Source organism: Leucopleurus acutus (assembly GCF_964270905.1).
Source record: "Leucopleurus acutus genome assembly, chromosome: 9".
Taxonomy (NCBI): domain Eukaryota; kingdom Metazoa; phylum Chordata; class Mammalia; order Artiodactyla; family Delphinidae; genus Leucopleurus; species Leucopleurus acutus.
In genome coordinates, this window is record NC_139144.1 from 85,776,763 (window position 1) to 85,790,817 (window position 14,055).

The 14,055-nt window shown below is 36.7% G+C and overlaps 1 protein-coding gene across 1 annotated transcript in view; it reads right to left on the bottom strand.

Moving 5' to 3' along the window:
• The window catches only part of TNPO3 (transportin 3), an 82,926-nt gene that overhangs the window by 26,745 nt on the left and 42,126 nt on the right, over window positions 1–14,055 (bottom strand). Inside the window, exons 6-13 of the mRNA XM_082847032.1 lie at window positions 12,924–13,099; window positions 12,258–12,396; window positions 10,682–10,828; window positions 8,503–8,610; window positions 6,709–6,800; window positions 4,418–4,557; window positions 1,938–2,129; window positions 166–257 (exon numbers count right to left, since the gene is read on the bottom strand). Coding sequence (XP_082703158.1) covers window positions 166–257; window positions 1,938–2,129; window positions 4,418–4,557; window positions 6,709–6,800; window positions 8,503–8,610; window positions 10,682–10,828; window positions 12,258–12,396; window positions 12,924–13,099 — 1,086 coding nt within the window. The remainder of the gene's footprint in view (window positions 1–165; window positions 258–1,937; window positions 2,130–4,417; window positions 4,558–6,708; window positions 6,801–8,502; window positions 8,611–10,681; window positions 10,829–12,257; window positions 12,397–12,923; window positions 13,100–14,055) is intronic.

Sequence of the window (14,055 nt, forward strand, 5' to 3'; positions counted from 1 at the left end):
TATATAGCTACTTTGATAAACTTATAAATTTTAATAACTTCTCAGTTCATTCTCTTGGCTTTTCTGGTTAGATAAAAGACCACCTGCAAATAAAAAATTTTGTCTTTTCCTTTCTAACATGTAAACATATTATATTTGTTTCACCCCTTACTTAACTGGACTCACCTTTTTCAATGCCATAACCTGAACAGAACATAGTTCACTAAGACATTCAGTAATCTTATCCAAAGGTAATCTGGCTAGGACAAGTGCTGTCCCTGAAAGACAAAAGATGATACAAATGAAGAAAATAAAAGCTGAACTGAGGTAATTCATTGGTCTACATCATATGGCAGACAGAAAAGGCTGACTGGTTCCATTCTTTCAAAAAGATCAGCACTGTTTTTAAATTATAATAGTTTGTTATTTATGGTTGGGTTTTTCTTTATTTGGCTTAGAAGACCATACTGACTTTCACACTGACATTTACAACTGAAGTTAATATTAAACTATTTCTCCTCAGAAGCCTATTGGTTTAAAGATGTTTAAATACATAGATAGCCCCACTTCCAATTCTTCAAAGATTTAAATGAGTGCTTTGAACAGAAAAGTAATAGTTAAGTTTGCCTTTCTTTCATTTTTAAATAGTTCCAAAAATCTCCCCTCTCCCCTTTTCCCCCAAATAAACAGTAATAAATCCATAAACCTTCACATTTGAATAAAAAACTGAATGATTTTTCTTGACAGTCTATAAACCATGGACGAATTAGATTTTTTATTTAAAACTAGGGGGAAAAAATCTAACAAATACAATTTTCTCCTTTTAATTCATCCCTATAGAAAAGAATGTTACTAAAAAGTTTTCTATATCTAGAAGATACCACTGATATAACTGGGATGCCACATTCTAAGTTAGACGTCACATTAGCATCAAGGTTAAATTTCACTAGAAAATGACAAGATGGCAGCAATACCCACTGGCAGTAGTTAAGAAAAATCTGACCTTCTGGCATTTTTAATGCCAGAAAATGTGGCAAAATAAGATTGAAAAGAAAAGAAAATCTGTCCTGAAAATGCATAGTTACATTGGCTGGTAGGGAACCTGATCATAGAAGTGAGAAAGAACAGTTAGTTGACAGTTAACAGGCATCCAATCTGGACAAGGCTGTCTGCCACTCACAGAGACTTAAAAGATGCTGCACAGGCTGTATTACCCAATCTTTTATTTGATATACCCCAATAAAAGACTGCTCAATCTTTTATTTGATATACTAGCTTTAAGGATTTCACTACCTCACAGGATACCCCAATTTGTTTTCAGAAAGTATGGTTACAAAGCATTTCCTTTCTAGGAGCCAGTAAACTGTCAACAATCAATTCCTCATAAAATAAATCTGTTCCCTCTTTTCTAAGATAATCTTTCAAATATTTAAAAATAGCCACTGTGTTAAAGTCTCCTCTAAGTCTTTTCCCCTAGCATAATATCTCTAGTTCTTCCATTACTCTGAGTTTCATCACCACCCTGGCTGTTTGCCTTTTGATCAGTGTAAACTGATCAGTAATGGTTAAAGACCATTAAGCGACCAGAACCCTTGACTTCTAGTTATAGGACTGAGCCAGGCACACTACCTTTAAATTTCCACTTACTTCTATGGTATAGCAATGCTTATTTGGTCTCCATTTTTATTCTTTCCCCCAACTCAAAAAGGAACTATGTTTAGCTCCAATGTGTTGTCTCCACCCAAAATCTAGGTTCGTGCTATAAATACTGTAAGCACTTTGTATTAGTTATATAGCCTTAAAATATTCTAAGAATGCATGTACACATAATCAACACCCTCCCCTCTGAGTGACCTTCCCCATAAGTGAGTAAACTGCAACTGAAAAGTGGGATACAACTGATATAACCCCTAGAAGTGGCTTAGAGACTGTTCCTTCTTAATGTCTTAAGTAAGTACCTTTTAGCAAGCCCACAGCAGCCTCTGGAGACAACATGAAGGAATCAAGGGAACGGGCAATCTCTAGGAGTCCATGAAAGTGCTGAGCCATGTGGTCTCGGCAGACAGAGCAAATGTTATGAATGGCTTTGGCTGCAGCAGAAGCCAGAGGTTTTTCACACAGTCCTTTCATCAAATAGCCCAACACAGGGTCTAAGGAGAAAATCCATACGTAAAGATTACATTATTTGAAACTCAAGGAAAATTTCTATTTGTTAGAACAAAGGTTTTACATTCCCTTTTTAAGCAAAAGAACCATTTTTAAAAAATGAAATGTGGGGCTTCCCTGGTGGCGCAGTGGTTGAGAGTCCGCCTGCCGATGCAGGGGACACGGGTTCGTGCCCCGGTCCGGGAAGATCCCATATGCCGCGGAGCGGCTGGGCCCGTGAGCCATGGCCGCTGAGGCTGCGCGTCCGGAGCCTGTGCTCCGCAACCAGAGAGGCCACAACAGTGAGAGGCCCACATACCGCACAAAAAACAAACAAAAAAGAAATGTGTTTAAACGCCAATGTTTTTACATATAAAAATGGGGCTGATCTCACTGACAAATGGTGTCAGAGAGAGTCCTATCTATTTATCTTCCATTTCTTTCCTTGTGGAAATCAACTGTTGCTTGTTGCTAGGGCTTCACAGAGCACGGTTTGAAAACCACTGATTCAGTCTGAAACCACTGGTGGATATAACCATCAAGTATTAATAGGGTAATGTAAGAAAGACGATAAAGCTCAGAGAGTACCATTATACTCAGAGATTAGTCACTTTGTTTAAAAAAAAGCAGTCTACATTAATCAGGACAATGACAGTTATCTAAAGCTGACACTTTCATACTTGCTTCTTTATAATTATAAAAGGCCCCCAAACCACACAGATGGATCTTTAGCACTTCTGAAAGAATTAGTTCATTATGTTTTACTTTCTGCCAAATGTAAGTGTTCTAAGAAAAGGGATTACAAAGGCGAATTCCTATAAAGCAAATCCTAGTTATCCTTTACCTTGCTTCACAAAAATCAGAATGTTTTTCTATGAAGAAACCCTAAGAAAAATCATACATGGTTAAAGAGCACTTTATGTGTACTACAGAGTAACCGTATACCAAACCTTATAAAAGAAGTAATCTCTGAAAGCCCATTTAAAAGTTATCTCCATTTCTAGTCTAATGACAAAAACAATGCACCAACCCAGCATGAACCTGCTCCCTTCCACACACACACAAAAAAAGGTCTGTTTAGCATGGGAATCAGAACTAGAATCTAAAACCTAGCCCACGCAACTCTAATACTATAGGCTTCAATGATTCTCAAATTAAATATTTGTGTTTTTGACTATTCTAGAGTAAGTATGAACACTCAGCAATTTGTCTTCTAATTGAGGCACAAATTTGAATAAGATACTACAGGTGGTACTGAATATAAGTCTTAACAAACAGATAAACCCACTTAGTTTCTTTGTGGAAAGTGTTCAGAAAAGAAAGCCAAATTTTGAGACAGATAATGGAAGTGAAGAGATTTAAGAATTAGAAAATAGGTATTTTGAAAAAATTTTTAAATGGTATGTTGAACTTGAAAGTGGCTCAGCTATGATGTAATAAGCCTATCTATCTTATATGCTCTATATACAGAAACAAGAAAATAGGAACACACATCTCTTTTTAAGTAAGAGTTTCAGTCAATAATAAAAGATCATGTGTAAAATAAAATCAAGTCGAAAGGTGGTAATAAACATAAGTACAGCACAAACTTAATGATATTCACGAATTTGAGAATTCTTAAAATTCTCAGAATATATCAGTCTTGAACATCAGGTAGGCTTAATATATATTAACCTAGATAAATTATTTAGTCTCTCTGTATTTCAGTTTCTTCATCTGGAAAATGAGGGGATTAGAAGAAATTATTTCTAAATTACTTTCAATTCTAAAGTTATTTTATATGATCTTTAGTTAATTTTTCAAGTCAGTAAAGGCAGCCAGAGGTTATATAACTCAAGACTCTTCATTGTAGTTTGTACTTATTTAGTTTCAATAATAATTCTTAGTTTTTAAATGGAGCATGTATTTAACACTGAAATAACACCCCCCCCCCACTGCCTTTGCTTTAGCCTATTAGCAGCTTCTAGTTTAGAACTACAGGACAGTCTGATTAGCTCAAGCCTATGCCAAAGCCTAACAAAGACAGAAATAGTTATGCTGAAGCACAGTACTAGTAGCAAACTGTTTCCCTATCTAGAGATCTAATCTTTCAAAGGTCCTTTCTCCAAAGTCTGATCAGATTATAAAATGTTGTATCAACTAAGCAATAACTCATATATTTAGTCTCAGTGTCTAGAAACATTCAACCTACCAATAAAAGAGAAAGTAGGAAAACAAAAGCAAAAGTAAGAGAGAGAAAGAAAGAAAGCAGAAAAATCAGAAGCAGCAGCTGCAGAGGAATGTTCACACATACCAAGGAACTGAGGATTTCGATCAACCACTTCGCTCATCTCTCCAACCAATTCAATGCTGGTGTATCGCACAGCTGTATGTACGGTCTCTGGGAGACGGACAACTCCTTCTAGGACCTCCACAAGTGTTGGATTGTTCTCCCTGAGTTTAGAAGGCAAGTACTCAGAGTTACCAATTTCAGAGGTTAGGTTCTGGCTAAAAAACAGGCTGCAATGACACAAATCATTGCTAAAGGGTTTCTTTCTAAATAAATAACCATTTGGATAAAAGTGCTTAACATCTGGTATGAAAGTTTTTTAACCCTCAAAAAGGAGGAAAAGACAGAAATGGAAGATATCATTGTTTCAGTTGAGAAGCATACTACTGCTCCTTAATCTTCTCAATGTCAGTGAAGTGTCTAAAGACACATCCTGCTATCAAATAAGGCTCTTCAAATTGGAGAGGCAGGCAATTACTGTGGATCAATGTCTTCTTTTAATGAATTCATTTTATTTATTCCTATATCTGCAGCACCTAGAACAGTGCCTGGCACACAGTGGGCACTCAATAAATACTGCTGAATGGCTAAATGAATGAATAAATAATTCTAAACCACTCGCTATTAGTTGTTATTCTCCAAAAGATTTCTTATAGCTGGATAATGGATACTTTAAGAACAGGTAAGCATGGGTGGGCCAGCTCACTAATTAAAGAAACAAGAACACAAGCTGTAGGAATAAAGGTGCCCTGACTTAGAACATGAGGGAAAATTAAAGTTATCCAAATACTTTCCACAGCTCCATGAATTAACTTTTTCCCTTTCCTTCTCTTCTTTTCACTCTTTTTTTTGCGGTACGCGGGCCTCTCACTGTTGTGGCCTCTCCCATTGCGGAGCACAGGCTCCAGACGCGCAGGCTCAGCGGCCATGGCTCACGGGCCTAGCCGCTCCACGGCATGTGGGATCTTCCCGGACCGGGGCACGAACCCGTGTCCCCTGCATTGGCAGGCGGACTCTCAACCACTGCGCCACCAGGGAAGCCCTGGCTGAAGTTCTTTAAGCAGAGTGGAGGATGCCCCCAAAGTGGTAGAACGTAATCCAGAAATGAAAGATGTTTAAAATGCAAATAAATCCTGGATTAGTGCAAGAGCACTCCTTGCTGATACACTAAGTCTATTAAGTCCTTCATACACTAAAAAAAATTGTAATCATGCAGTTGGCTTGAAATGTGGATAAACAAAAAACAAAATAAAATCTTCTCTCATTTATGCTTTATGCTTCCTATGGGCACTAAGCTAATTATTGAGACTCTCTTCCCATCCTTTCTCATACCAACACAAATCAGTTAGATTATTAGTGTAATAATCTTCAGACTGTTACTGAAGTTTCCAAAAGATACCAAATGGGTTTCAAAGCAAATAGTATGATATGTGATTCAGGACCAGAACTCCTTAATAGAGAAAAACAAACCTACTCTATTCCTTAAATGTTTACTGGATTAGAAACAACATAAGATTTCATTGACTAGACCCTGTAAGACAGCTAAGAAAGAAGACTGTACATTTTATGAATACATGCCTTAACCATCTCTCCAACCAAGCCATGGACAGAGAGCTCAACTGCAGACATCTGATTACAATACAGGAAAACTTGACAGATACTAGCATTGATTTATAAACTCACAGAACAAAGTAAATTCTGTTTTTAAGGATTCATGTTGAAATAATAAATAGAACTTCTATGCTAAGCAATTAGAAATCAAAATCTAATAATTTAAAATTTTCCAATGACGAAAACAAAAATAATAATTGCCCTTTAGAGTTTGCTATTCTTTTAGGTGAAATGGTACCTATGCCTGGCCTCTCTGAAACTTACAAATGACTCTCCAAGACAGGAAAAAAGGAGAACAATATAATTAAATATTTGTAAGGATAACTCACCCAAGGTCACAAAAGCAGGTGAGAGCCAAATTAGTGCCTATTCAAATGCTTTTAAGGAAGTGCCAACAATTTAACAGTCTAACAAAGTTTTGATTATACCAACTTGCACAAGGGAGCCTAGGTTGGGAAGATAAATCAGCATTCTTTTCCTAGCATCAAGAACAAAATAATTTTAACTCTAGGAAATGTGTTTAAAACGTGGATATCAACAATGCATGCTACTCTGGACTAGACTCTAGAAGTCAGAAGACTAGACAGCATTATAGAAGTAAGAAGTTCTAAGAATTTCCAAACATATCCCATACAAGAAAAATGTTGTAATTTTCCTTCCTCTGATATTAAGAGTTCCCAGCAAAAGACTTATTAGACACTCACGGATCAACACTCTTTGCTATAGCAGCCATGATAAAGAGAACCGCTTCTGTCACCTCCCAGGGTGGGTTGCCTTCTTTCAGAGTAGAATATAACTAGAGAAGAAGAGGTGGATTATGGATCCATTAAAAGGAAAACAGAACAGAATTCCAAAACAAACAAAACAAAAAACTCTGTTAGTTAAAATAAATCTAGCCCCTTGCTTCTAAATTTATCTCTCAGAGCCAGGGAAAAATAGTATCTTCATTTTTCAAATCTTCACTAACTCTAAGTAATACTAGTTTAATATTTGAAACAAACCCATTTAGGGCCCCAAGAGTATATCAAGATTATCATCTACTCCCACAAAATGAGTATTATGGAGAAAACAAAACATATTACATGAGTGTCTTTTCCTGGTCCTGATAATAACTCATAAATACATAAACACACTTAAAAATGAGATATAATGTAAAACCTCGGCATATGCATTGGCTTTACGTTTCTATTATTTTAACTACTTGTCTGCATCAACACTAGTAGCATAGATTAAATTCCTAAAAAGTAGCTGTTCTGAAGCACCCATCACAATACCATGTCCAAGCAAGGGGAGATGGGGAGAGACCAAGCAGAATACTCAGAGATGTCCAGAAACTTCCCAGGGTATATCCATCAGTGGGATGTGACTGGGTGTTAGTCTAAATAAGATTTCTGTAGTCATATAACACACTGCTAGTTAAGATAAAATTAAACAATTCTCTTGTATGACTTCACAGAGCCTTTAAATATACTATTTAAGTCATTTTCCAGTTTTAATTGACAGAACTGTTTTTTCTGGCAAAGAACATCTCATGAGACTGGTGTCCCACAGTACACATCTTGGACAAGACTAATAATTTATGTAAATTTGTAAATTGAGGTCTGGAGAAGAACAAGTAACTTGTTCAAAGCCGCAGAGCCAGTGAGAGAAGAGTTGAAATCTGAGCACAGGTCATCTGCCTATGATCTGGGGATCTCACTAAATCTGCTAAGAATCCCCAACCCTTTCTAGTTAGATCAAGAAACATACTTTGTTTAATATAAAGAAATATAGTTATAATTTTATTAACACTTTCTAGATCAGATGATGCCCCCAAATACACAAAATGCCTGGATTACCCATCCCCCCAAATTAGGTTAGTTCAGTATTGCTGACAAAGCATTAAAACTAGTATTTCAGGATTCAGAGCATGATCCAGCAATATGAAAACCACCTGACATTATGCTAATGTTAAGTGATGTGGAATGGTGGTGACCGCAACCTTATGATGTAAAATGTTACTCGCTGATTGTCAGGAAAACCACAGGACTATGATTCTTCTACTCTAGTATAGTCACCTCTGGGATGAAACTGCAAAGGAATCTAACCATAAATGTGAACAAAGGAAATGCCAAATAACTAAAAGTTGCCAGGAGTTGATACATAATTATTAAAGCAGAAAAACTTGTCTATTTTCCTGGCTAGGTCCAAATTCCCTATAAGTATCTTGGGGGCTTTAAGGTTTATCCATGATCTTCCATTTCAACTGAACAAGTGGAACAACTCTCACTAGCAAGATTATAGTGTAAACCATAACTGAACTGTTCACTGCAATTGGCTTGTAAGATACTAAACAAACATAGCTACTATATGCCAGGCAGTGTGCTAGGCACCTGCATATCTACTGTCCCATTTAGCCATCAAGATTGAAGAAAAAGATGGAACACTTAGAGAAGACATAGAAGTTAACACAATTAAAGTGATTGGTAAAACTGCTAAGAATCTCCAAATGGGCTTACCTGAGCAAAACACTCCATAGACCCAATCAAGAAAATCAAGTCTTTCACCAGGTCTGACACCCTCATCCGAAACTCCCCAAAGTCATCAGTCTCCTCAGGAACCCCCTCCTGAAATTTCAAATCAGATAACATTTGTTTTAAACTAAGGCTTTCATTTACTTTATAAAATCAAGAGTAAAAAAGCCATTAAGCAGTCCAGTCCCAATGAACAAAAAGATGAATCGCCTAAATCACAAAGACATTTTACTATAGAGGGCATCCCAAACTTTTAGGTGTGTCAAGTCAATACAACCTATCTTCTGCCTTGACTATTAGAAACGCTTCTCTTTTTTTGTGTGTCCCAGCTACATCTTGCCTGCTGTTGGAAAAATCTGGAGTGGTGGGGGTGGGAAGTGACCTAGAAGAGGTGGTAACTTAAGAGTTTATTAGCCTATCTAGATAAGGCCTAGCTTTTTATTACTGAATAAGCCTCTGAAGCTTTACGGTTCAAGATCTACCAAAATCAACCATTATCACAAGAACTAGACACAGAATAGAATATTAGACTTCAAAAAGAATTTTATATAGGTGGACAGATACATAATAAGACATGTATAATAAAATATTAATGGTAGAATTTAGCTAGTAGGTATACAGATATTCACTATAAAATCATTTTCCCTTTGCTGTATATTTGAAATTTTTCATTAAAAAATACAGAGATCATTTACATTTCATGCTTAAGTTTTTCTTATTCCAACACCCTCCTGTGAGTAAACTAAGGCTTACCAATTGTGAGATGGTTATGGGCACCTATAAGAATCTTGGACCATGGGTATCTGGGAAAAGCCCTTAGTATTACTGACAATTGCTGATTTAGTTCAACCTCCTTGCTTTAAGATGAAAAAATTAAAGTCAAGGAATGAGGAGGAAACAATGGCTGTCTCAGATGAGATAATGAATTATAAAGCACTATACACCTACCAGTGTAAGGAATTACCTGCCAGGGAAATGGTGTCACAGAACTAGCAAAGGGAAGAAACGGATCAAGCAAGCAGAGCCATTTAAACCAGAGCAGCCCGGCTTTTATTTACTTATCAGGCTTCCAAGCAATATGTAGTTGAAGATAAGATTCCTCAGTTTTAAAAAACAAGTAGTGAAAACCACTAAACTAAATCATCACTAAGGTTCTGTGGAAATACAAAATACCATAACTCAAATAACAACATTAACATTAAAATGAATAGACAGTTTCATGTCAGATTTAATAGTAAGCAATAGGAAAAAAAACCCACTCCAAGTTATAGGTTGAAGGACAGGGATATTAAACCAACCAACCAAAAGAATGAAATAAATGCTACAAAATTTGAAGTGACTAAGCAAAGAATGAGATTGAAGAGTTTTCCAATGGACTGTTTTATAATATTTCTAGTGTATTTTATTCTAAGCAAATAGATTATATTTTATTTTAACTTATAAAATTAGTATAAGTAATATAAAGAAAAATGTGCACATATGTGTCGGGGGGGGAATCATAAGTTATTTTCCACATCCTCACACAAATATTTCACCTTTGTGTTAGTTTTAATCCAACCACATATTTTATGCTATTAAAAATACATATTATAAAATCTGACATTTTTTCATTTAGCGTACCAACTATTGCTATCTCAAGTTATTATTTTTAACTGCTGCATTATGATCCATCAGAATGCTACATAATAATATACGTAACTCTTTAATATTCTTTTTGGGGGGGGGAGGGGGAGGGACCATGCCACACAGCTTGCGGGATCTTAGTTTCCCAATCAGGGACTGAACCTGGGCCGCCAGCAGTGAAAACACCAAGTCCTAACCACTGTACCACCAGGGAATTTCTTCTTCTAATACTCTTGTCCGTGTGTTTACCATTTTTTTACTTTTATAGATAATGCTTTGTACATAAAATAGCAATTTTTTTCTTCTGCAGAATTATTTAAGGTGAATTCCCAGAAGAATTACTGGCTCAGCAGGATTGAGTTCTTTTTACATAGACCTAGCACTCTTCATTATACTGGTACTGACTTCTTCAGTGTAAGCTAGAGTGACAGAAAACCCACAGATTCCATTAGCTTTATTCTCTATCTTTTCAGTTCCTTTTCAAGCTAGCATTGAAAACAAGAGGAAATCAAGACTTGATTAAGTAGAGAAGAAAACTTACATGGTCTGGTTCCAGCTGGCAGTGGCGAGCCAAGGCATGAAGCAGCCTTTGAATGTAAGCTTTGAAGATGCCATGAATAACTTCATCATTAGTTTTGTATAAATGCTCCCCTAGTCGGTACCAAAAGTTAAAGGAAATTTCTACTACCTATCAAATTAAAAGAAAGAGAAAAGATGGTTTATTTGAATAAGAAAAGAAGGCAGTTTTATTATTACTAGGGCCAATAGGAAAGAAACACTTTAAAACAATATGAGTGGAACCAGTTAAGAAGCCACCTTTTTTCTAGCAGATTTATTATTATCCTCCCAAATTATCTTTCCATGTTAGGCCCAAAACTCCATTTAGGATGACTGGCTTTACATTCTCTGTCTAGCCCTGGGATAACTTCTCCAACAGTATATTGGATTCTGAATTTAGAGAAACAGATACAGAAATGGAAGTCTCTTTAAAAGTATTTTTTCCTAAATTCTGAAATTATTTCATTTTTTTTTTGAGATTAAAACACTTCTCACCAGATAAACCATCTACAAATACCTGTACAAACCACAGCTCATCTTACATATGGCACTGTTCAGAGGAATGATAATTATTAGGTAGTACAATACTTCTGCCCAAAAATGTTTTAAGTTTCAACAAAATCTAGATATCCTCATGAGATTATGTCAAAGAAATACGCATTATCTTTTATATGATCAAAGAAAAAGGACTGAGACTCACAGGACTACTGAGTCCCTCCCTAAGGGGGGCCCTACCATCCTTTCCCATTAATGATCCAAAATGGAGCCATTTAACTAGAGCTAACCCAGCTTTGGAGTCCTTTCTCACTTCTTATACTATTAAGAGGAGATAAAGCTTCTTGAATAAGAGGAGTTTTTTTTTTTTTTTTAATCTAGCAAACTTAAAAGAGGCAGCATGTCTTAGAAATTTTGGGATGAAGACGACTCTTTAAATCCTTCCAACGCCATTCTCATTTTCATCCATAATTTGGAGAAAACTTTTGTATGTTAAAACTTGTGGAGGTACAGTTAAGATTTGGTATGTTTTCTTTAGCTATAAAGCTCTAAAGAGTAACTGACGCTAGAGAGGGAGCCTCAGTGGAAAAGTAATAGGCTTTTTTCCTAACAGGTTAGCCCAGCTAACCAAGTAGGAAAATAGAAAGGAATCAAAGCTGAAGCCCAAATACATATTTTTTAAAAAATTCAAAACAGAGGAAACTCCCCATCACATTAATTAAAAATAAAACTATAATTTCAGGCTTCCCTGGTGGCGCGGTGGTTGCGAGTCCGCCTGCCAATGCAGGGGACATGGGTTCGTGCCCCGGTCCGGGAAGATCCCACATGCCGCGGAGTGGCTGGGCCCGTGAGCCATGGCCGCTGAGCCTGCACGTCCGGAGACTGTGCTCTGCAACGGGAGAGGCCGCGGCAGTGAGAGGCCCGCATACCGCAAAAAAAACAAAAACAAAACCAAAAAACTATAATTTCCCACAAATAAAAAGCTCGACAGGAGAAAATGGAAGGCAGATAATATGTGACATACAACTTGGAAAATAATGGCATTAGCATAGAATAAACACTACCTCATATTGAGGGTGTCCTGCACAGATAAGAAGCAGTTCTAGAGTTCGTAGGTCCCCAAGGCCTTGGCCTGGAGTACAAACAATTTTTTCAAGGAAAGTTTCACACAGTTCAGTGAAAATACGGCAGTAATTCAGAACTCTGTAAATGAAAGAGGAATGAGAACATCAAGTCAGAAATCTGGATATTATGCGTTCATACTCACAGACACAGTTAATCAAATAAATAAAAGCAATCCTCAGCCTAAGGGACATGTAGTGATTATTTGCTATGTTGTATCACAATTTCCATAACAAACATCTTTCCTTAAATCACATACTTTTATACATACAAGCAAGTGACTCATAAGTCAGTTAAAATTCTCAATTATTAAAACATCTGAATAAAATTCCCATCAAATCACACTTGATACTTCTCATCCCTAATTCTTAGAGCCTTACCCTTTAAAGTGCAAAAACTTACTACTCTCCATGATCACAACCTCTCCCTCTGCATTTGATTTGCCACTCTTGGTTCAGATGAGAATAGCAGAGCATCTTGAGGATGCAATGTATATATTTACACAGAGTCACGAAGAATCACAAAGGATAGATAAATAATAAAAGGTGACTTAAAAGAACACCAGACTGTATATGAATCCAGGTCTACTGCCTTTAATAATTACTCACTTGTCTAAATCTTCACGTGCCACAGCCATATGATAGGCAGTCTCCAATGTCAGGACTCCTTGAAAAAGTTGCATGGCTAATGGCAAGTTGGTTTCCACATTCTCAATGGCGTACAGAGCTGAGCATACGCAGTCTGAAGCAGCTTCATGTAGGTTGGATGAGGTCTTATCCTGTTGCTAGGAGGTAGCAGGAGTAGGGAAGTAAGAAGTTTGGTCATTAAGCTGTAATCCAAGTAACAGGAAACCAATTATAGCCTGTTTCTGAACATGTACTTTAAATACATACAGCCTAATAGTCATGGCCTTCAATGAGACAACATCCATCAATCTTCCTATTTCTGACTATTATTTCCTTATATGCCAAGCAAATCAGCCTTTTTGTACCTCAATCATGGTCATATGACTTCTAAAATTCATATTTTCTTCCATACCAGTCCCTCCAAATGGAATTCCATGTGTTCCCTGCCCTATTTTAGTCTATGGAAATTTTCTCTATCTTTTTTTCTGATATTCAGGTACTATCTAAAATGAAAGGGTCCAACAAGTATCAACACATCATTGTGCTATTTCAGAATACTAAGGTTAAACAGAGATTTTTAAAGCTTCTGGGGAGGAGAGAAGGTAACTTAGAAAGGAGCAAAAATCAGTTTATCCACCTTCTCATTAGCAATGATGCCTGCCAGTATATGAGAAAGCAAGGTCTTAGAAATTTTGAAGAAAAAGAATAGTGAACCTAGAACTCTATACCTAGCTAAATCATTGATTAAGAATGAAATAAAAACATTTCTCAGGAATGCATGCAAAAACTCAATATTTATTTCTCACATATCCTTCTGAGGAAGGTATTTGAGGTAGGTCAAAAAAAATGGTTAAGCCAATCCAGAAGCAGAGTAAAGAGAAGTCCCAGGATGACAGCTGGGGAGCAGATCAAAAGAGCAACTGATACAAATTAGAGAATATTAGAAGGTTCAAGGAGGGAGGCCTCCAGGGTTTCTATTCAGGACAGTACAGTTGAGAGGTTGGATAAATTTAGCGAAGGCATATTGGTCTTCTGTGAATAATAAAAAAAACAAGTACATTTAGAATCTCTGTGGGGGTGGGAGGGGAGCCGGGGCGGGGGGGCAGGGGGAGCT